This window comes from Palaemon carinicauda, chromosome 8 (assembly GCF_036898095.1).
Source record: "Palaemon carinicauda isolate YSFRI2023 chromosome 8, ASM3689809v2, whole genome shotgun sequence".
NCBI classification, from domain to species: domain Eukaryota; kingdom Metazoa; phylum Arthropoda; class Malacostraca; order Decapoda; family Palaemonidae; genus Palaemon; species Palaemon carinicauda.
Window position 1 is genome coordinate 12,583,999 of NC_090732.1, and position 25,616 is coordinate 12,609,614.

At 31.3% G+C, this 25,616-nt stretch overlaps 1 protein-coding gene and 1 pseudogene across 2 annotated transcripts in view; one reads left to right on the forward strand and one right to left on the reverse strand.

Moving 5' to 3' along the window:
• The window catches only part of LOC137644837 (ankyrin homolog), a 54,141-nt gene that overhangs the window by 24,568 nt on the left and 3,957 nt on the right, over window positions 1–25,616 (forward strand). For both annotated transcript variants that reach the window (XM_068377724.1, XM_068377725.1), the window contains exons 2-12: window positions 396–577; window positions 1,397–1,504; window positions 5,593–5,703; window positions 17,078–17,176; window positions 17,743–17,841; window positions 20,905–21,006; window positions 21,643–21,741; window positions 21,963–22,061; window positions 22,670–22,768; window positions 25,093–25,191; window positions 25,303–25,359. In XM_068377724.1, coding sequence (XP_068233825.1) covers window positions 421–577; window positions 1,397–1,504; window positions 5,593–5,703; window positions 17,078–17,176; window positions 17,743–17,841; window positions 20,905–21,006; window positions 21,643–21,741; window positions 21,963–22,061; window positions 22,670–22,768; window positions 25,093–25,191; window positions 25,303–25,359 — 1,129 coding nt within the window. In that variant the 5' untranslated portion in view covers window positions 396–420. The remainder of the gene's footprint in view (window positions 1–395; window positions 578–1,396; window positions 1,505–5,592; window positions 5,704–17,077; window positions 17,177–17,742; window positions 17,842–20,904; window positions 21,007–21,642; window positions 21,742–21,962; window positions 22,062–22,669; window positions 22,769–25,092; window positions 25,192–25,302; window positions 25,360–25,616) is intronic.
• Window positions 8,349–14,263, reverse strand: LOC137646147 (uncharacterized; annotated as a pseudogene).

Here is a 25,616-nt window from a genome sequence, read left to right on the forward strand (position 1 = left end):
TAATGGATTTGTTCCTGCGTCATACTCCACATGTATATCAAGTGTCGTTGAAATAAGTTCAGTAGTTTTTGCGTACTTCTGCGTACTTGTACTTGATGTATTTTATCCAAAATGTTACAGATTCATCCTTGGGTCATATTCAACAATACTAGCAAGTTTGGTCAAAATTGGTACAGTAGTTTTTGTGTAAAGTTACTTACAAACAAATAAACGGTTAGCTTTCACCAGTTGTTTCTATCTTGAGCTTTTATTTCAATTCTTCACCATTCATCATCATCTACCTCACGGTTCATGGTCCTCAGCCATATAGACCTTGGTCTTCCAAATCTATTTGTGCCTTTTGGAGCCCATTTAAAAGGTGAACTAATCAAGACCTCATCAATTTCTTTACGCAGGTTTAGAGAAAGTATAAAAGCAAACATGAAAAGTAAAATGGAGAAAACTGTGATGACGTTGACGATGATGCTGATGTACGCATTTTGGGCGAGCTACAAGGTTACGGATGCCCAGGCCTTCGGCAATAACATAGATTGCGATGCTCTGGAGAAGGACGAAAAAGAAATAATGGAATGCCATGGTGAGTTTCAATGCAATGTCTCTCTCTCTCTCTCTCTCTCTCTCTCTCTCTCTCTCTCTCTCTCTCTCTCTCTCTCTCTCTCTCTCTCTCTCTCTCTCTCTCTCTTTATATATGTATATATATATATGTATATATATATATATGCATTTATTTACACATATATATATATATTTATATATACATGCATACATATATATATATATATATATATATATATATATATATATATATATATATATATATATATAAACTCACATGATATATATATATATATAGTATATATATATGTATATATATGCATTTATATAGATATATGTATATATATATATATATATATATATATATATGTATATATATTATACATATATATATATATATAAATTTACAATCTACATTTATATAATTCCATATATACTTACTAATCTTTTCTTTATTTTCACTTTCTACCAAGCACACGATACATTAATTTGTCTCGTCTTATAAAACAAGTGATATATTTCCTGGTAGGGTGATTCTAATCTCTCTCTCTCTCTCTCTCTCTCTCTCTCTCTCTCTCTCTCTCTCTCTCTCTCACACACACACACACACACACACACACACACACACACACACACAGTCACATATACACACATACAAAACAAATAACCCAAAATATATTCCTTTCTTTTTAAAGTAATAATATTATGAAATTTTTTTCCACTTTCAAGCAGTATGAGAAATAACTGAATGATCAGCATGAAAAAAATTACTATAGATTCACATAATGTTTAATGGATTGTTAGACCACTATATTTTCTTCTTTTCTCTCTCTTTCCACAGCTCAGCAGTTCCTGAAATTCGCGAGAAAGGGGAAGATCGACGATATTGAGAAGAAACTAGATAAAATCGCTGACAAGAAATTTTTGTTGGGATTCTCGGAAAAAATTGGTAAGTGCACTACGTCTACTGCTTGTATTATTATTATTATTATTATTATTATTATTATTATTATTATTATTATTATTATTATTATTATTATTATTTGCTAAGCTACAACCCTAGTTGGAAAAGCAGGATGCTTTAAACCGAAGGGCTCCAAGAGAGAAAATAGCCCAGAGAGGAAAGGAAATAAAGAAATATACCACAAGAGAAATTTAAGAACAATAACAACATTAAAATAAATCTTTCTTATATAAACTATAAACAACTTCAAAATAACAAGAAGAAGAGAAACAAAATAAAATAGTGTGCCCGAGTGTACCCTTAAGCAAGAGATCTTTACCTCAAGAAAGTGGTAGGCCATGGTACAGAGGCTATGGCACTACCCTAAGACTAGAGAACAATGGTTTGATTTTGGAGTGTCCTTCCTCTTGAGAGAAGAAGAATTGTCTATTATTTTTAGTTGTCAAATACTTAGCCAATTACTCAAAGTATGAAAGAAGTTTTACATGAAAATTGAAGTTTGCAAAATATGGAGGTTTGGAAAAAAGATATAATTAATATTTCCGTAGATACAATAACCATTTACTGCAGAGTTAAATCAATAAATCATTAGTACGAATCAAGTAAATTTTCATTTGTAAATTAATTTATATCTCCTAATGGCCTGGAAAAAACGGAATATTGATTCAAATAGAATATATAGTTAGCTTATATTTTACCCAAAGCTTTAATATGTTTAGTTGTATATACTGTATATATTGCCCTAATATATTTGAATTTTTGTGGATTATCTTAATATATTGGATTATATATATTTTCTGTCCCTATATGGAAGGTTCTGTATACATCGTTATATGTTAGGTTTTGTATACATTACCCTGATATATTTGATGGTTTATACATTGTCCTAAATGTTGAGAAGTGTGTATGTTGTCCCAATAGATTATGTATACATTGTCCTAATATTTTTGGTTGTGTATACATAGTTATCATATATTTGATTATGTGTATAGGATATGATATATTTGTGTAAACATCATCCTAATATGTAAGATTTTGTATACGTTCTCATAATATATTGGATAGTTTGTACATTTTATATTATATTAGAATTTTTATACATTGTCCAAGTATATTAGATTGTGTATATACTATCCTAATATATATTGTGCATTCATTATCCATATATTTTGGATTGCGTATACATTAGTTTGATATATTAGGTTGTATGTGTATTCTCCCAATATTATAAGTTATGTATATATTGACCAAACCCTTATTGTGCCAAGTGCTTACGTAAATTTTTCTCCTTTTAGTACCCGGCCTTATTTCGGGTAATATTTTCACTCCCTAAGAGAGATTAGTTCACCAAACTTTCAACTGGGCTCCACAAGGCACTAGAAGAATTGGAAGACCCAGGCCTACATGGCTGAGGACTATGGGGCGTGAAGTAGATGATGAATGGAGAAGCATTGAATTAAAATCTCAAGATAGAGACGACTGGCGAAATCTAGTCGAGGCCCTTTACGTCAATGGGCGTAGGCGTACTGTCCTTATTCTTCAAACAGTTCTATTTGATTTTAAAGTTTTTATAGTTTATATATGAAAGATTTATTTTAATGTTGTTATTGTCCTTAAATTTCTCTTGTAGTTTATCTCCTTATTTCCTCTCCGCACTGGGCTATTTTCCTTGTTGGAGCCTTTGGGCTTATAGCATCCTGCTTTTCCAACTAGGATTGTAGCTTAATAATAATAATGATAATAATAATAATAATAATAATATTAATAATAATAATAATAGTAGTAGTAGTAGTAGTAGTAGTAGTAGTAGTAGTAGTAGTAGTAGTAGTAGTAATAGTTAAGAGAATGGCTCAGAAAAAGGATACCATAGTCTGAGCATAAGCTAAAAAGAAGCAAAAATAGAACATATAGTGCAAGAAGTTAGGGATTATAGAGATAATAACACATTAATGAACTTGTCATTGCAAATAGCAGAAACAGGAATATGGCCAGTTGAAAATAGAATAAAGTATAAAAATGTGAAGCTGTTTCATATCATTAGATGATAAACGATTAGTTTAGGAGATAGCAGAAGACCAAATAAGGGAACCATATGCAATATATATGATATTAAAATTGAAAAAGAAAGCATAGAAAGCAAGTGTTCAAGAAAGAAATAAAATGTAAAGTGCAAATGAAATTAAAAGAAAAATAGAAGAATAGAAAGCAGAAATTACCAAGTTTAGATTTGTAGAAGCGACTGCATAGGTGAAATTATCACTAATGAAGCAGCAATAGTAATGAAACCAAGGTTGAATATGATAGACTTAAAAGAAAATTATAGAAACGGGAATGAAAAGGATAGGATCTACGAGTTGTGTAGTGAGGCCGATGATACAACAGAGTACATGTTTATCTGTAAAGAATTAAAAAAATTAGAATCAGTAGCATTGAATTTAGGACAATAGAATCGCCAAGCAAAGAAATTTCCAGATATATTAGACAGGCTCTGGAAGTTAGAAATAAAAATATACAAGCTGTGCTGTTTCCATAGGAAGCAACTAACATCAAGGCACTTTGCACCTACGCTTCTAGTACTGTTGTGTAGAGAGCAACGGAGAACGTGGAACCTAGAGTAGTAGAAATAGTAGTAGTAAATAAGCCTATTATACCCGTATAGCAAATATTCAACGGCTGAATCATGAATGCTACTCAGTAATACTCAGAGCCAGAAAGATGCATGGGCTGGATGTGTGGTGAGAATATCAATGCTATTGTGACGGCCGAGAGCAAGGTTATGACTCAGTTGAATATCCTTCCTTGTGATGGCCTGTTGATAACGTCCTTGTCTGGTGATCACCAGACTCGGGTTCGAGTTCTGCTCAAACTCTTTAGTTTCGTTAGTGTATGCAGCCTCACCATCCTTGTGAGCCTATAGGTCTACCTGCCGAGTCATCAGCACCCATTGCGTGGCCCTCCCTGGTCCTAGCTTTGGTGGAGAGAGGGTTTGGGCGATGATATATATATATATATATATATATATATATATATATATATATATATATATATATATATATATATATATATATATATATATATTCAAATAAGCCATATATATTTTGATACATTAATGTCTGGATTCTCTTAACGACCTCGGGATCAGAGCCCCAGGCGAAATCACACAAAGACAAGAGCTTGGCTCCGGCCGGGAATCGAACCCTGGTCGGCAAGCTTGTATAGACAGTGACTAAGCCACTTGGCCACGAAGAAAGATCTTTCTTCGTGGCCAAGTGGCTTAGTCACTGCCTATACAAGCTTGCCGACCAGGGTTCTTTCTTCGTGGCCAAGTGGCTTAGTCACTGTCTATACAAGCTTGCCGACCAGGGTTCGATTCTCGGCCGGAGCCAAGCTCTTGTCTTTGTGTGATTTCGCCTGGGGCTCTGATCCCGAGGTCGTTAAGAGAATCCAGACATTAATGTATCAAAAATATATATGGCTTATTTGAATATGAAAAACACGTAAAAAATGTGCAAAATTTATCATATATATATATATGGTCAGTCTCTAGGGTATTGTCCTGCTTGATAGGGCAATGTCACTGTCCTTTCAACACTCGCTGGACCATGGATTTCACACACACACACACACACACACTCACACACACATACACACACACACACACACACACGCACACACACATATATATATATATATATATATATATATATATATATATATATATATATATGTGTGTGTGTGTGTATGTGTATATATATATATATATATATATATATATATATATATATATATATATATATATATATATATATATATATATATACACATACACACACACACACACATATATATATATATATATATATATATATATATATATATATATATATGTGTGTGTGATATATATATATATATATATATATATATATATATATGTATATATATATATATATATATATATATATATATATATATATATCTATATATCACTTAATTAGAAACCTGCAGACACGCAACTGCCTCACAATATGAATGATCCCTATATTAATGATATCTCCTAATGCCATCATCTACAGGAATCCAGAAGGGCTTCAACAGCTTGCTGTGGGCAGCGCGCAACAACGACACTGTAATGGTCAACCTCCTGATTGAACAAGGGTCCAAAGTCGATCATACCAGCAGCTCGGGTAAGTTCGCTCGCTCTATGAAATCGTAATGTTCATTTCGTGAAATATTGGCTTTTTAGCTTCATTTGGTTCTTGGGTATTGAGTCTTTGATGGAATACTTAATTTTTTTTTTCTTTTTTTTTTAGATATATTGTTTATATATACTGTTTTATAACTGAACAGTTATAAAATTCACGTCCAAACAATTATTGAACATAAAATTATTGCTGTTCAGGTACAAAATTTATCTCCAAACAATATTTGAACATGAAATTATTAGTGTTCAGGTACAAAATTCATTTCCAAACAATATTTGAATATGAAATTATTGCTGTTCAGGTACAAAATTCATTTCCAAACAATATTTGAACATGAAATCATTAGTGTTCTGGTACAAAATTCATTTCCAAACAATATTTGAACATGAAATTATTGCTGTTCAGGTACAAAATTCATTTCCAAACAATATTTGAATATGAAATTATTGCTGTTCAGGTACAAAATTCATTTCCAAACAATATTTGAACATGAAATTATTGCTGTTCAGGTACAAAATTCATTTCCAAACAATATTTGAACATGAAATTATTGCTGTTCAGGTACAAAATTCATTTCCAAACAATATTTGAATATGAAATTATTGCTGTTCAGGTACAAAATTCATTTCCAAACAATATTTGAACATGAAATCATTAGTGTTCTGGTACAAAATTCATTTCCAAACAATATTTGAACATGAAATTATTGCTGTTCAGGTACAAAATTCATTTCCAAACAATATTTGAACATGAAATTATTGCTGTTCAGGTACAAAATTCATTTCCAAACAATATTTGAATATGAAATTATTGCTGTTCAGGTACAAAATTCATTTCCAAACAATATTTGAACATGAAATCATTAGTGTTCTGGTACAAAATTCATTTCCAAACAATATTTGAACATGAAATTATTGCTGTTCAGGCACAAAATTCATTTCCAAACAATATTTAAACATGAAATTATTGCTGTTCAGGTACAAAATTCATTTTCAAACAATATTTAAATATGAAATTATTGCTGTTCAGGTAAATAATCCATTTCCAAAAAATAATTTCACATAAAATTATTGCTTTATATGGTACTAAGAACAGAATGAATAAAAGATAATGAAAAAGGAAAATCGCGAGAAAAAGGTGAATTAGAATAATTACCGTTCGAGAATAAGAAACATATTAGAAATTACAGATAATAGGACGATAAAAGCTGAAAGTCCTTGGCAATGAATACTGCAAAACTTTTCATGAATTTCCCATTAAGAAATCTATGAAAATGAACTTAACTTTGATAACTGAGATGGTTTGAAGAAACAATAACCTCTAAAGACAATGTTAAGGATAATTGAGATGGTTTGCAGAAACAATAACCTGTAAAGGCAAAATTAATGATAATTGAGATGGTTTGAAGAAACAATAACCTGTAAAGGCAAAATTAATGATAATTGAGATGGTTTGAAGAAACAATAACCTCTAAAGACAAAATTAAGGATAATTAAGATAGTTTGAAGAAACAATAACCTGTAAAGGCAACATTAAGGATAATTGAGATAGTTTGAAGAAACAATAACCTGTAAAGGCAACATTAAGGATAATTGAGATAGTTTGAAGAAACAATAACCTGTAAAGGCAACATTAAGGATAATTGAGATAGTTTGAAGAAACAATAACCTGTAAAGGCAAAATTAGGGATAATTTAGGTATTTTGAGTTAAAAACAAAATGTTAAGGCAATATTGAGGATAATTGAGATTGTTTGAAGAAACAATAACCTGTAGAGGCAACATTGAGGATAATTGAGATGGTTTGAAGAAACAATAACCTCTAAAGGCAACATTAAGGATAATTGAGATGGTTTGAAAAAACAATAACCTCTAAAAACATTAAGGATAATTGAGATGGTTTGAAGAAACAATAACCTCATAAGTCAACGTTAAAATTGAGTTGGTTTGAAGAAACAATAACCTCATAAGTCAACGTTAAGGTTAATTGAGATGGCTTAAAGAAACAATAACCTCTAAAGGCAACATTGAGGATAATGGAGATTGTTTAAAAAACAATAACCTGTAAAGACAAAATTAGGGATAATGGAGATATTTTGAAAAAAAAAAGAAAAAAACATGTAAAGGCAATATTGAGGATAATTGAGATAGTTTGAAGAAACAATAACCTATAAAGGAAACATTAAGGATAATTGAGATGGTTTGAAGAAACAATAACCTCTAAAGGAAACATTAAGGATAATTCAGATGGTTTGAAGAAACAATAACCTCTAAAGGAAACATTAAGGATAATTCAGATGGTTTGAAGAAACAATAACCTATAAAGGAAACATTAAGGATAATTGAGATGGTTTGAAGAAACAATAACCTCTAAAGGAAACATTGAGGATAATTCAGATGGTTTGAAGAAACAATAACCTCTAAAGGCAAAATTAAGGATAATTGTGGTTTGAAGAAACAATAACCTCTAAAGGAAACATTAAGGATAATTGTGATGGTTTGAAGAAACAATAACCTCTAAAGGCAAAATTAAGGATAATTGTGATGGTTTGAAGAAACAAAAACCTCTTAAGGAAACATTAAGGATAATTGTCATGGTTTGAAGAAACAATAACCTCTAAAGGAAACATTAAGCATAATTGTGATGGTTTGAAGAAACAATAACCTCTAAAGGCAAAATTAAGGATAATTGTGATGGTTTGAAGAAACAATAACCTCTAAAGGAAACATTACAGATAATTGTGATGGTTTGAAGAAACAATAACTTCTAAAAGGAAACATTAAGGATACTTTGTCATGGTTTGAAGAAACAATAACCTCTAAAGGCGAAATTAAGGATAATTGAGATTATTTGAAGAAACAATAACCTGTAATGGCAACATTAAGGATAATTGAGATAGTTTGAAGAAACAATAACCTGTAAAGGCAACATTAAGGATAATTGAGACGGTTTGAAGAAACAATAACCTGTAAAGGCAAAATTAGGGATAATTTAGGTATTTTGAGTTAAAAAAATGTAAAGGCAATATTGAGGATAATTGAGATTGTTTGAAGAAACAATAACCTGTAAAGGCAACATTAAGGATAATTGAGACGGTTTGAAGAAACAATAACCTGTAAAGGCTAAATTAAAGATAATTGAGATGGTTTGAAGAAACAATAACCTGTAAAGGCTAAATTAAAGATAATTGAGATGGTTTGAACAAACAATAACCTGTAAAGGCTAAATTAAAGATAATTGAGATGGTTTGAAGAAACAATAACCTATAAAGGCAAAATTAAGGATAATTGAGATGATTTGAAGAAACAATAACCTGCAAAGGCAACAATATGGATAAGTGAGATTGTTTGAAGAAACAATAACCTGTAAAGGCAACATTAAGGATAATTGAGATAGTTTGAAGAAACAATAACCTGTAAAGGCAAAATTAGGGATAATTTAGGTATTTTGAGTTAAAAACAAAATGTAAAGGCAATATTGAGGATAATTGAGATTGTTTGAAGAAACAATAACCTGTAAAGGCAACATTAAGGATAATTGAGACGGTTTGAAGAAACAATAACCTGTAAAGGCAACATTGAGGATAATTGAGATGGTTTGAAGAAACAATAACCTCTAAAGGCAAAATTAATGATAATTGAGATAGTTTGAAGAAACAATAACCTGTAAAGGCAACATTAATGATAATTGAGATAGTTTGAAGAAACAATAACCTCTAAAGACAATGTTAAGGATAATTGAGATGGTTTGAAGAAACAATAACCTGTAAAGGCAAAATTAGGGATAATTTAGGTATTTTGAGTTAAAAACAAAATGTAAAGGCAATATTGAGGATAATTGAGATTGTTTGAAGAAACAATAACCTGTAAAGGCATCATTGAGGATAATTGAGATGGTTTGAAGAAACAATAACCTCTAAAGGCAAAATTAATGATAATTGAGATGGCTTGAAGAAACAATAACCTGTAAAGGCAACATTAAGGATAATTGAGATAGTTTGAAGAAACAATAACCTGTAAAGGCAAAATTAGGGATAATTTAGGTATTTTGAGTTAAAAACAAAATGTAAAGGCAATATTGAGGATAATTGAGATTGTTTGAAGAAACAATAACCTGTAAAGGCATCATTAAGGATAATTGAGATGGTTTGAAGAAACAATAACCTGTAAAGGCAACATTAAGGATAAGTGAGATAGTTTGAAGAAACAATAACCTGTAAAGGCAAAATTAGGGATAATTGAGGTATTTTGAGTTAAAAACAAATTGTAAAGACAATATTGAGGATAATTGAGATTTTTCGAAGAAACAATAACCTGTAAAGGCAACATTAAGGATAATTGAGATAGTTTGAAGAAACAATAACCTGTAAAGGCAAAATTAGGGATAATTTAGGTATTTTGAGTTAAAAAAAAATGTAAAGGCAATATTGAGGATAATTGAGATGGTTTGAAGAAACAATAACCTGTAAAGGCATCATTAAGGATAATTGAGATGGTTTGAAGAAACAATAACCTGTAAAGGCAACATTAAGGATAAGTGAGATAGTTTGAAGAAACAATAACCTGTAAAGGCAAAATTAGGGATAATTTAGGTATTTTGAGTTAAAAACAAAATGTAAAGGCAATATTGAGGATAATTGAGATTTTTCGAAGAAACAATAACCTGTAAAGGCAACATTAAGGCTAATTGAGATAGTTTGAAGAAACAATAACCTGTAAAGGCAAAATTAGGGATAATTTAGGTATTTTGAGTTAAAAAAAAAATGTAAAGGCAATATTGAGGATAATTGAGATGGTTTGAAGAAACAATAACCTGTAAAGGCATCATTAAGGATAATTGAGATGGTTTGAAAAAACAATAACCTGTAAAGGCAACATTAAGGATAAGTGAGATAGTTTGAAGAAACAATAACCTGCAAAGGCAACATTAAGGATAAGTGAGATAGTTTGAAGAAACAATAACCTGCAAAGGCAACATTAAGGATAATATAGATGGTTTGAAAAACTTTAACCTCTAAAGGTAAAATTAAGGATAATTGTGATGGTTTGAAGAAACAATAACCTTTAAAAGCTAAATTAAGGATAATTGAGATGGTTTGAAGAAACAATAACCTCTAAAGGCAAAATTAAGGATAATTGAGATGGTTTGAAAAACTATAACCTCTTAAGGTAAAATTAAGGATAATTGAGATGGTTTGAAGAAACAATAACCTTTAAAGGCTAAATTAAGGATATCCGAGTTGGTTTGAAGAAACAATAACCTCCAAAGGCAAAATTAAGGATAAATGAGACGGTTTGAAGAAACAATAACCTCTAAAAGCAACATTAAGGATAATTGAGATGGTTTGAAGAAACAATAACCTGTAAAGGCAACATTAAGGATAAATGAGACGGTTTGAAGAAACAATAACCTTTAAAGGCAACATTAAGGATAATTGAAATGGTTTGAAGAAACGATAACCTGCAAAGGCAACATTAAGGATAATTGAGATTTTTTGAAGAAACCATAATCTGTAAAGGCAATGGTTTGAAGAAACTATAACTTGTAAAGGCAACATTAAGGATAATAGGTTTGAAGAAACAATAACCTTTAAAGGCAACATTAAGGATAATTGAGATTTTTTGAAGAAACCATAATCTGTAAAGGCAATGGTTTGAAGAAACTATAACTTGTAAAGGCAACATTAAGGATAATAGGTTTGAAGAAACAATAACCTTTAAAGGCAACATTGAGGATAATTGAGATGGTTTGAAGAAACAATAACCTCTAAAAGCAACGTTAAAGAGGCACATAAAACAAATGACGTAATCTGGACTGAGCTCCAATGGAGCATAGAGAGAGGAACTTGGGTATTAAAGGTTCGGGGTACTGGCCAGTTATCATGGGTAGGATTTGAAACAAAATATTTATCTCTATATTTAAGAGTAAATTTGCATACGAGGTAATCTACGTGAGTTAAATATCTAAAGGTCCATCGGGTTGCTTTGGAAAAAAAAGGGTAAATATACAGTAGCTCACCAGGATGTGTAGAATAAAGACTGCGTGGCAATTAAGCCTTTTTTTTTGGCGATTTGAGGTTCTCGATAATACTGAATAATATGTAACAAAGTTAATATAGAAATAGATACATTAGATCACCAGGACGTGTAGAATACACTGCCTGGCAATAGAGTAATTATTTGACGGTTCAGTAATCAAAATCGGTTTGAGGTTCTCGACAATACTGAATAAATTGTAGCAAAGTTAATATAAAAGTATATGCATTAGCTCACCAAGACGTTTAGAATAAACTGCCTGGCAATAGCCATTTTTTGACGGTTTAGAAATCAAAATCGGTGTGAGTCTCTCGTTGAAACTGAAAAAAATATATAACAAAGTTAATATAAATGTATTCTAAAGACTGTAAAAACTTTTATCTTTTTTTTTTTTTAAACCTTCCACTTACGAATAACAAACCTGGTTTGACGCAAACAGATCAAACTAGTCTTCTGAATGTTAATCAACTTTTGACAACAAGAGACGTGACAGCTAATGACAGTTACACTAGTTACCAGGTGTGGTAACGTCCCTGACTGGTGAACGCCAGACTGGGGTTCGAGTCCCGCTCAAACTCGTTAGTTCCTTTGGTCGCAGCAACCTCACCATCCTTTCGAGCTAAGGATTGGGGTTATTGGGGAGTCTATAGGTCTATCTGCTGAGTCATCAGCAGCCATTGCCTGGCTCTCCTTTGTCCTAGCGTGGTTGGAGAGGGGGGCTTGGCCGCTAATCATATATATATATATATATATATATATATATATATATATATATATATATATATATATATATATAGTCAGTCTCTAGGGCATTGTCCTGCTTGATAGGATAATGCCACTGTCTCTTGCCTCTGCCATTCATGAGCGGCCTTTAAACCTTTAAACTGTCCATAGCATACTTTGGACTACTAGATAAGTGGATGTACAGTAATCATTTAATCCTTGAAAGCGAACAAAACAAAATTGCCATCCATATTTGGGCTACCTTAAAAAGGTGCCCCGTGATCTTGCACACGTGTGGGTGTTGTAAGGCATCAAGGCTATTATGCCAGTGACAAAAGGCTGGGGTGTTTAAGTATGTTTTAACCTCGTTACTGCATTGGTGAGAGAAATTGGGTTCCCAGACCTTTGGGGGATGAATACTAGCTTTAACAGAGATTGTTTGTTTCTTATGCAAAGGTAATTGATAACGTTGAATAATCATTTTCTGTGCTCAGGCATGATGGAAAAATAAAGAATATAAGGAGGAAAGAGAAGAAAAATAAATACGTGTGATGAAATATAAAGAAATATCAGAACTTCAAAAGTTCAAACTGGCAGCAAATGGTTTTATGATGAACAGGCTGACATTAGTCTTTTTTATAGTTTATATATGAAATATCTGTTTTGATGTTGTTACTGTTTTTAAAATAGTCTGTTTTAATTTTGCATTATTTCTCGTATCGTTTATTTATTTCCTCATTTCCTTTCCTCACTGGGCTATTTTTCCCTGTTGAAGCCCTTGGGCTTATAGCATCTTGCTTTTTCAACTAGGGCTGTAGCTTAGCTAATAATAATAATAATAATAATAATAATAATAATAATAATAATAATAATAATAATAATAATAATGAAATTCCAAAGATTGGTAGTGGAAGGGAAGAAATTTGATTAACCGAACATTTCGAGAATTGCAAATGGTTGATTTGTTGAATTTTACAAAGCAAATGAGGAATTCGGTGGTATAATAGTTACTGAGGTTGCCCGAGAGGTGAAGAAAACTGTTCAGTTTATCACAGCAATAATGCAATCAGTGCCTACAGAAAACAAAGTAGGGCAAACCTGTACAGAAAAGAACCGGTTTATACCAGATAAATTGTTGCACTCTTTGATCTAATTCTTTTGGGTTAATTTCTATTGGAAGGAAAACAAAGGAAGAAGCAAAAGAAAGATAGGAAATTTGGGTTTTCAAACTTGTAGTGAACCACACAACTTTCATAGCAGATGAAAAATTGAGGTAATATAAGGTTTAATTACAGTAGGAAAACTTAGTTCCTAGTTCATGAATGCTCACTCCGCAAAACACGTTTGAGGCCAATTCATTAATAGTGCAAAGCTTCTCTGATTATTCCAAGTATTGCACTCTATCTACTAAAATATAGGTGCAAAGCTCCTTACCTTAGCTTTTACTAAGTACTCTAAAGATTATAGTACATGGGGGCCAACTCTTATTACCTTACACTAAGTACTGTAGTTATTACAGTATTTAGTAAAATATAAGGTAAGCCTTGCACCTATATTTTAGTTGATGGAGTACAATACTTTGGGATAATCTAAGAAGCTTTGCACTATTCATGGAGTACCCACAAACGTGTTGCGGAGTGAGCAAGTTTGAATTTTCCACTTTACAGTAAAGAAGTTCAGTCGTAAAGTGTGCATAAAGTACCTGATTTACTCACTCTTATATGTGGACATCTGAGAGCCAGCATTGGCCAAACCAATGTTTGGGGGAAGAGAAAAATCTGCCATATGAAGACATATTCCTTATGATGAGAAAATTGCCAAAATGAATAAGTAATAATAAAAGGGGGAAATATGTATTACATGAGACAATAATTATAATAATCTTATATGGTGGATTTTCAAGCAAGTCATTTCTTCATATTAGTAGAAGAAAAGACAGAATTTTTGCCTCTCACAAGAGTAAATGCATCGATTTACTCGGCATTGACATCATCTCTCTGGTAGAAGATGAGAGGATAACAAACACCTTAGTCGCCGCAGAGATTTAAGGCGAAATAAGCCCCACCCACTGATGACGTCATAGCAAATCATGTCTCCCGCGTTAACAGCAGTCACAACATATCTGCTTAGTGATTATAAGATAGTATTGTATAGTTTGATATTTGTATTTGTATTTGAATTGCGACCTCTGCTAACACAGGAGACATCTTGATTGGTTATGACGTCATCAATGGGTGGGGCTTATTTCACCCGGAATCTTTGTGGCAACTATAGGTCAAAATATAAGATGGTTTAAGAATAAAATAAAGCCATTAGACCTTGAAAATAAAAAATAAAATCAGACGATAATAAGACTGGAAATAAATTTGCACAATACATCTTTAAAAAGGTAAATTTGATAAAAAGATTTCATTAGAAGATAGAAGAAACGTGACACAGGAAGTTAAAGTTACAGAGAGAACATTAAAGTCCCCTAAGGCATGCTGTTATTATTATTATTATTATTATTATTATTATTATTATTATTATTATTATTATTATTTATTATTATTATTAGCTAACCTACAACCCTAGTTGGAAAGTGGGATGCTGTAAGCCCAAGAGCTCCAACAGGGAAAATAACCCAGTGAGGAAAGAAAATAAACTACGAGGGAAGTAAAGGACAATTAAATGAAATATCTTATGAACAGTAACAACGTTAAAATAAATCTTTCATATATAAGATATGAAAACTAAAAAAGCGAGTAAGAGAAATGAGATAGAGAAGTGTGCCCTAGTGTACCCTCAAGTAAGAGAACTCTACCCCAAGACAGTGGAAGACCATAGTACATAGGGTATGGCACAACCCAAGGTAGACTGCCGTCAATAAGAACTTGAATATTAGTTAAAAGAAGGCTGTTATTTTCGTTAAATGACAACGGCAATAACTAATCAGATTAATTATCATCATTACTTTAAAACAGCATATTATTTTGATTTTATGTGATCACCACGGTATTTCTTTTTTTTTAAGCTAAGTGATGAACTGTTGAGACAGTCGGAATTTGTTGCCACTTTTTGTTTTGTTATAATTATAAATTCTTGTGATGTAACATCACAGCCTCGTGGCTTTTATATTATTGTTTATATATTAAGTTTAGATTATAAACATAGGTAGGAGATTAAGTGTTTTCTCCCTGTTACTCTTCGCCTTCCTTCACAACCTCTTTATTTATAGGTATTGGTAATTTTATTCATTTTGATCTGGCCAGTTATAATGTAAATTTTGATGTATTTGCATTCACGTGTTTCTCTCTATTATCTCTGTTTAGGGCTTAGTTTTTAGTAGTTAGGAATCCCAAGGGATTATTTAAGGACTAGAGTTTGTCCTTGGCAGTCACAAGGTTGACGTTGATTATTTTTGTTTGTTAATGAATATTGTTGAGTTTTCCTGAGTGTTTTCGTCTCCATTGACCATCTTTAGCTGGATACTCAGTAACAACACTGAGTTTACATCCTTTAGTGCAGACTAACCTGCACCACGGCACAACAAGGGTCGTAATACTTCTTAAGTACTAATTTAAGTTTATAATTCCAAGTAGTTAGTCTTTTTGTATTTTCAATAGATGTGATGAACAAACAAGAAATTGTAAATGAGTGACTTTAAAAGTTTGAAGTTTATATTAAAATTATTTTTGTGTTAGTTGGAAGGCAAAACAACATAGAAAATAAGGAAGTTATTATATAACAAATTAGAGGGGCACCCAGTAGAGCGCAGACCTCCGCCGCGCAGCTTATTTCTTTATCTTTTGCTCGACCTTGACCTTCATCTTTGACCTTAACACGTAGTAATTGGCATGGATTTTCATACACCCAAATATGAACCAAGTTTGAAGTCTCTGTGACAACGATGTCCAAACTTATGGCTGATTACGTGAATCGGACATTTAGCTTGACCGTGATCTTGACCTTTGACCTTGACCTTCCAAAAATAAAAAATATCCAGCCTTTTACATAACAGTCAATCCCTGCAAGTTTCATTACTCTACGATTAATATTGTGGACAGGAAGCTGTTCACAAACACACACTCGCACACACAAACAGGGGTTAAAACATAACCTCCTTCCAACTTCGTTGGCGGAGGTAAATATTGATATGACCATCTTTTGAACATTGTATCAATTCTTTTAAGTAAAATGTTTATTCTCCAGCATACATTGCACTTGAATAAATGCACAATACATTAATGAAGAAATAAACAAATCAATTAATGAATATTAGTAATCTAAATCATGTAAACTCAAATCCAAAAATTTCAGAATGTTATGCTGTACTATTAAAGTTTCTCAAGGTAGCAAATAGGCAAAAAGAAATTTATATATTAAGCAAACCTACAAATCAATAAATAGAATTATCCATCTTTATTAGTAATCTAAATCATGTAAACTCAAATAAAAAAAAATCAAAATGCTATGCTGTACTATTAAAGTTTCACAATGTAGAAAATAGGCCAAAAATTACTTTTAATACATCAAGAAAAACTTAATCGAACTGAAGGAATTGGTAACACCCTTAACTCTATTATTTATTCATTTTAATTCGATTATTGTTTTTTACAGGCTACACTGCATTGTATTATATGGCGGAATATGGCAACGAGAAGATTGTTGATACGCTCATACAAAAGGGAGCAAATGTTAATGCTGCAATTTTCAATGGTGAGTCTTTTTCTATAACGTGGCATTTCATTACCGTTATAATGTTATTAGACAACTGAAAAAAAAATGTGCTTAATATTAGTTAATAAGGATGATATTTGATTTTGATTGTTTATATATACTATATATATATATATATATATATATATATATATATATATATATATATATATATATATATATATATATATATATATATATATATACATATACGTACACATATATATGTATGTATGTATATATACAGTATATATATATATATATATATATATATATATATATATATATATATATATATATATATATACATACATACATATATATGTGTACGTATATGTATATATGTACATATATACATATACAGTATATATATATATATATATATATATATATATATATATATATATATATATATATATGTATGTATATATATTGTGTATATATATATACATATATATATACATATATTTGTGTGTATGTATATATATATATATATATATATATATATATATATATATATATATATATATATATATATATATAAACTGTATATATAATTCCTGCAGGTTATACCCCAGTCCTGATATCAGCGGAGAAGGGATACACTTCCATAGTCCGCTCTCTCCTAGACAACGGTGGCAATCCGAATGTGAAGTCAAAAAAAGGTTGGTCATAACAACACTGTCTTATTTCAAAACTAACGTATAAACTGTCAGTAAATATAAGGAATATTAGGACTCTATTTAATGTAACTGAAAGATATACAGAAATATTTTTATATTGAGAAAGTAAGAAGATGAAGAGCAGCATTGGTTTTGAAAAAGAAGTTGTGGAATAGTTTTGTGGAAAAAAAAAGATGCTTTGTTTTAAATGAAAAACAAAATAGATTTACAATATAGAGGATGTAGAGGATATAAAGTGTAAAAGTGAATGTATTGTTTGATAAAGCAATTTTGCTATAAAGTTGATAGCTTTAAGATATTTAGATGAGAGAGGGAAAATTCATGACATAAGAGTGATGTTTGAAGAAGAGTATTGTTTATAGAAAGAAAGAAGGAAAAAGCAGACTTAGCAGAAACAATCCTTGGAATAAAAAGTCTACACAATTAATGGATTGCTAGAATGGAGAGAGAGAGAGAGAGAGAGAGAGAGAGAGAGAGAGAGAGAGAGAGAGAGAGAGAGAGAGAGAGAGAGAGAGAGAGAGAAGGATAAACATAGCTGAAAACTCTATGAATATGAAAATCTGTAAATGGAAGGAAGTTAGTTTTTATAGATAAAAAAGCTAAAAAATACTGAGGACAAAATTTGGAAAATTTCGTAAGAGGAACAAATGAAATTTTATTATAACAAGAGATCAAATTGATTAAATTCATTTGTCAAAACTTCTCAGAAAGGAATATAAAGTCCAGGTTTTTGATAAAACGTTTTGGTAATAACTTTCGATTCAGCACCGAAATGTAAAAAAAAAAAAATATCATAATAATATTTATTATTTCTTAGATCATACCCGACCACAGTAACATCTGTCATATGATTAAGAAATTAAGTACACTCATATTATATGTGTCTGTTTGGTGTCAGTCGCTTTGGAAGTGCATAAAAAAAAAGAAAAAAAAAAACATGGTTAGATTCTGAGGTGACTTTTTGCGTGTTTTTATTTATAAGTATAAGTATGTGTTATAAGCATCTATATCTATCTATCTGATTATCTGTATTTCTATCTATCGATGCATTTATCTAATAATTTATATAGAAGCTGTATATATGCGTTTGTATAAATATATAATGTGTATATATACACATAGCGAACACATATATATATATATATATATATATATACATATATATATGTATATATATTTATACAGTACATATATATATATATATATATATATATATATATATATATATTTATACAGTACATATATATATATATATATATATATATATATATATATATATATATATATATATATATATATGCATTACTGTATGTAATTTTATATGTATGTATATATATCTTCTTTTATATAATATATATATATATATATATATATATATATATATATATATATATATATATATATATATATATATATATATGTCTTTACATTCAAATGTGTGAGAAAATAAACTTGATAATATAGGTCTAAAAAGACTTGTTTTCCGGAAAGTTGGTGAACGCCTGAAGACTTCAACTGTCCTCTGAGGATTTATATCTTTATTGTTCTCCTTGTCGTTCTCCAAATGTTTGTATGTTAGTAAGTTTGTTTGAACTCTTAATGTAGCTTATATATTTCAATCTTCTATAGTATGTGCTTGTGTGTGTTTACGTATGAAACATATGTTGTTTTAGAAACTTTCTGCACACTAGGTTTATCAATATTCACTTATCTAACTTTAAAACATTAATAAAGTATTGGTTAGCTTTTGTCTTGACTTCCTTAAAATATACTCCGTATTCTGTGAAAAGAACTTATACATAAACACATACACATATGTATATATGTGTGTATATATATATATATATATATATATATATATATATATATATATATATATATATATATATATATATATATATATATATATATATGCACCCTTCTTACTGTCTGTTCATTAACAATCCCTAGAGGTTCGTCCATAACCATTATATGTTGTGTCTGCATTTACATTGAACATTGTCGTAGTTTTACTCGTATTCATTCTCAGTCCTACATCTCTCTCTCTCTCTCTCTCTCTCTCTCTCTCTCTCTCTCTCTCTCTCTCTCTCTCTCTCTCTCTCTATATATATATATATATATATATATATATATATATATATATATATATATATATATATATATATATATTGAATTTGCAAAATGCTTTTCACATAATGCAGAATATAATTGGAGAAAATGTTCTTTGTATATAGGCAGAGCAGGCTCTTCTGAAGGACATCAACCACTCCTCTTGGTCACTTACCTTTAACCTGTGCTTCTAAGATGATAAAACGATCCTCGTCAGTCGACGTAACCAATTCTATCTTGGATTCCCTCTCGTAGTTACTTCCAATTATTTATAATAGATGCTTATATATATTTATATTCATAATAGATTACATATAAACTATTCTCTTTACGTCACAAAACCACATAAAATATTTGAAGAATCTTTTAACTTTCGTTATCCTTTTTAATGCAAACTAGGAGATGCTGAGAGAAATTCTATCATCAAATCGGTAAGTAGAAAAAAGGTATCAAATATACAGGATCATAGCCTAAATAAATAATATGTTTTGAAATTTTCTATATCCTGTCTGTAGAACATGATAGTCTTAAAGATACTGAAATGGGTAGGCCTATTTAAATATGATGACATCTCCAAAGACTCGTGAGTTTCCTTGGCCAAAATAAACTACGTAGGTAAGACGAAAGTGTATAAATCATATGCCTTGGGAATGGGGTAGAAATTTCCCTTCAGATCAACAAAGGTAAGTATTTATTCATATAATATACAGCTGTACTTATTAATATAATCTAATATCACCTAGTACTTATAAAACACTCCCTAGACTGAATAGTTAAGTAAAAGTAATAAGTCATATTTTATCTCTCTTCTAACGAATAAGAAAAGCAGCCACACCAAGGCTTCTTCTATATATTATAACCACAAAATGAATTAATTGTTTTCCAAATTAACCGAAAATACCAGAAAATAATTCGTATTTTTTCTTTAATTCACAGGTGCCACTCCAATATTGTTAGCAGCACAGAATGGCAACACTGAGATTGTAAGACTCCTCTTAGAGAAAGGAGCTGATTCGAACGCCAAGTCCGAATTGAGAGGTAAGTTTTAGTAAAAATTTTGAACGTTTTCCGTGTCAAAACAGTTATACAGAAACCAAGACATGCATGCACGTGCTCGCCATACACACGCACACACTCACGCGCGAGCGCGCAGTATAAATGTATGAAAAAAGATTAAAGTGCCAAGTATCTTGTACGAAATCTAAAAGATAGCAACAAGATAAGAGAAGAGGTAAATTACAATAATATAGAAGCAAAAAAGGAAACAGAATCTAGTAAAAAGAAACAAGTTTCATTTATCCGTCAAAGCCGAGGTAGAAATGAATGAAAATATTATTAAATGAACTTTCCTTTGTGGAAATGAATTGATGATGAATTTATGTAGCTGTAAAGACGAACAGATTGCGTTTTTATGTAGAGCTAGAGAAACAAACATCCGATGAGCAAAATATGGTTAAAATGCTCAATGGGTCTAGATGGAGAGACTAATGTGGAAGTTTTATTTGTAGGGCATCATACATGAGCTAATCTATAAAGAGATTGAATGAAAGAATTATATCACAATATCAATTTCATTCTTTCTCTTTTAATCTTCGATTTTAGGAGGTAGGCCTACACAGAAATCTATAAGAATGCCCAAAGGGTAGGCCTAACACTAATTTTTTCTCTCCGCAGGATTTTTCCCACTGTATTTTGCCGCCAAAAGGGGAGATGTGGATATGGTCAATACTCTACTGGATGCAAGTGCAGACGTCACTTACCAAACTCTATTTGGTAAGATGAATTTAGATTACAAGTTGGGTTTTAAATGAAATAGTTTACGCTTGTATTCAGATATTTGAAATTCTATAGCAGTCATCATTTATTGCCATAGATATCACATGACTTAATTGTGTTCTCCTCTCTCTCTCTCTCTCTCTCTCTCTCTCTCTCTCTCTCTCTCTCTCTCTCTCTCTCTCTCTCTCTCTCTCTCTCTCTCTCTCTCTCTCTTACAGGAGAAACTGCCCTGATTACAGCAACGGCCTGGAATCGGGAATCTACAGTCGCTGCCTTATTGGATGCCTCTGCAGATCCCAACGTTTCTGATAAACTAAGTAAGACTGTAATGTATGTCATTCGTATTTTCTTCTTTTTTTTTTTTTTACCTCCGCCAACAAAGTCAGAAGGAGGTTATGTTCCCCCCCCCCCACGTTTGTTTGTGTGTTTGTTTTTTATTTGTGAACAGCTTCCTAGCCACAATTTTAATCGTAATGAAACTTGAAGGGATCAGCTGTTATGTAAAAAGCTGGAAGTTATTACATTTTGGAAGGTCAAGGTCAGGGTCATAAGACGATAGTAAATTATATTTCTAATCATGAATGGGCAGAAAATAATTTTATTTCCTTATTCATGCAGTCTTTAGTAATCCCTAAAATAAAATCTTGCAATTCTACTCTTCCACTACATTTTAAAATCAAATAATTCATTACTCCATTTACTTGCAATAGTACATATGAATGTGCTAATTATCGTATTTCTAAATTTCTATAAACTAAACAAAACAAAAATTCAGTCTCGTTAATAAAGAATTTATTCTTTTCCATTAGATTTGTTTAAATGTTTCAAGGCTTATAAAATATGTTTATCACTGGTAACTTATCACTAGTCTCTGTGCTACTCTTGGTATTTCTGTTGCAATGTTTCCACCTTCTTCTTTATACAGAAACGGGAGCACTTCACCGAGCAGCCTACTATGGGTACACGGACATCCTGCAGAGATTGGTGAAAAAAGGTGCTGATATTAATGCTCTAAACTTTGAAGGTAAAATATTTGAATGTTGAACTTACTTTCCTGCGTTTAGAATATGGTTTGAGGTATAACTTCTTAAAAGTTTACCAGAAATCAACAATTGTTTATATGCCTAACATTCTCTCTCTCTCTCTCTCTCTCTCTCTCTCTCTCTCTCTCTCTCTCTCTCTCTCTCTCTCTCTCTCCTTACTTAGTTTTTAAACATGCCATAAGCCATAAGCTGCATATTTGTTTTATGTCATTTACACTTTTATTCCTTGTGCCTCACTTATTACCGTAATGATATTATTAATATTTTTCCCTTAATTATGCTTTTATTCTCTCTCTCTCTCTCTCTCTCTCTCTCTCTCTCTCTCTCTCTCTCTCTCTCTCTCTCTCTCTCTCTCTCTCTCTCTCTCTCCTTACTTAGTTTTTAAACATGCCATAAGCCATAAGCTGCATATTTGTTTTATGTCATTTACACTTTTATTCCTTGTGCCTCACTTATTACCGTAATGATATTATTAATATTTTTCCCTTAATTAAGCTTTTATTCTCTGTTTTCTTGTGTATCAAGGAGCCAGCTTCTCTTTCAGCTACCAACTAGACCAAATGCATATTAGGAAAATTCCCACTTTTCTATTGATGATGAAAATCAACAAATGTTTTTAATTATCAAGGTTAATCATTTCAAACAGAATCCACAAAAACTGACTCGATTGGCAGTCTTGTACATCTAGCGCTCCTATAATTATTGGCACCACTTCTACATGCATATTCCATAGCCTTCTCAATTCCATTAGTAAGTCTGGTACTTTTCAATTTTTTCTCTCCCCTCATCTTCCACGCTCGAGTCCCACGGTACAGCGACATCTATGAATGACACTGTTTTCGTTGTCTTGTCGACCAGAGTGATGTCTCTGGTTGATGTGTTTGTATCACCCTGTCCCATACACTGTAGTTCCATTGTAGTTTAGCCTGGTCATTCTCTACCACAGCTTGAGGTTGATATTCGTAGCTTTTATTGTTACATTGCATTTTATATTATCTACAGAGACTCCAATATAGTGCTTTAGCTACTGTATCATGTTTTTTTTTTTTTTTTTTTTTTTTTTTTTTTTTTTTTTTTTTTTTTTTTAGTCTATTCTGAGAAAGGGTGATGTGGTTTATGGTCTCTTCATTTGCCGTATATTTCCTTTACTTTGACGAGATGTTATTTCCGTCTATTGCTCTGTGAATATACCTTGTTCCTAAGGCTACCATTATCATCTCTTCATTTTCCTTAAGTTCTCTACGTAGCCACTGCCATGTTTCATTACTGTTAAATTCTTCAGTTTGCCTCGGGAATTGTTGGTTTTCTTTTACCATTCTTATATCCTCATTTTTCCTGTTCTTTATTATACACTTCTGGGTCTTCATCTTCCTTTATCATCTTTTCGTCCCATGCATTCATTATTATTATTATTATTATTATTATTATTATTATTATTATTATTATTATTGTTGTTGTTGTTGTTGTTGTTGTTGTTGTTGTTGTTGTTGTTGTTGTTCTTCTTCTTCTTATTATTATTATTATTATTATTATTATTATTATTATTCTTTTTGTTCTGTAATTTTGATGAAACTGTGAATCTAAGTACTTTAATGGTTAATAATGATTTTTTTTTTGATATTCTTTTAGATTTTCATATATTTCAAGCTTAGAGATCAATTAAATTTTCTATATTCTATTTTTCTATGTCTCAAATAAAAACTGATAGGTAGTTCTCGACTGGACTCATTTTTCAAGTTCACCAGTTAATTTGACTTACATTTTTGCATTTTGTTGTTTTCAAAGATTTCTTAAACTGTAGAAATTATTGTGGTTGTCAGAATATTGGTCACGATATATTAGAATGGAGTTTTGGAATGTGAAACTATAGTCTTTAACTTCTCTTATAAAATGTGTTAGTTTTACAATCCCTTCATTGTAATATATGACTTCATTAACTTTTCAATAGGTTATATGCTATATTTATATAGTTTATGATCCTTCCCTATATAATAAAGAGCATGTGTTTGGCTATGTATATTAATAAATTTCTTTCCTATCAAGCTTAGTGGTTGTGAGGAGAGAGAGTAGTCATACCCTGGTGAGAGGGGGTGCCCCGAGAGGTATGCTTGCATACCACAATCTCCCACAAATTGCCGAACCAGCGGGTTGTATTTAGGAAAGGGGGAGGGTTGGGGAAGGTTAAATCTGTGTGTGCATGTCTAAATTTCTAGCCATCATTTTTGACGGGTCGCGTACACTAGTGTATAATAATGATGTATCGATTATTAGTAAAGGCTACTGTATATTACTATTTTTTTTGCAGGACGTACACCTTTGCACTTTTGCGCCAAGGGAGCGAAAACAAATGCCCTAGAAGAATTCCTGAAGACTTGCCCTGACGACGAAATCAGAGATATCATGGGTATGAATTGGATGCCTTTTATTGTTATCTAATATTATATTGATTTAATCGATACTCTTGGATTGAATGCGCGTAAGCATGACACTTTTTTAATTACTATTTTTTTCCTAGGTAAAACTGCTCTAGATTTAGCAGTGGCTGAGAAGGAGAGACTCTTGATGAAGACAAGTAAGTTTTTTTTTTTCTCTTTTTTCGAAGTTGAAAGGAGGTTATGTTTTACCCCCGGTGTGTGTGTTTGTTTATGAACGGCTTCCTGGCCACAATTTTAATCGGAGAGTAATGAAACTTGCAGGGATTAACTGTTATATGAAAAGCTGGAAATTATTAGATTTTGGAAGGTCAGGGTCACGGTCAAGAAAAAGGTCCAGAAATAAGCTGTTGTGTCGGAGGTCTTCGCTCTACTGAGTGCCCCTCAATTTTAGTTA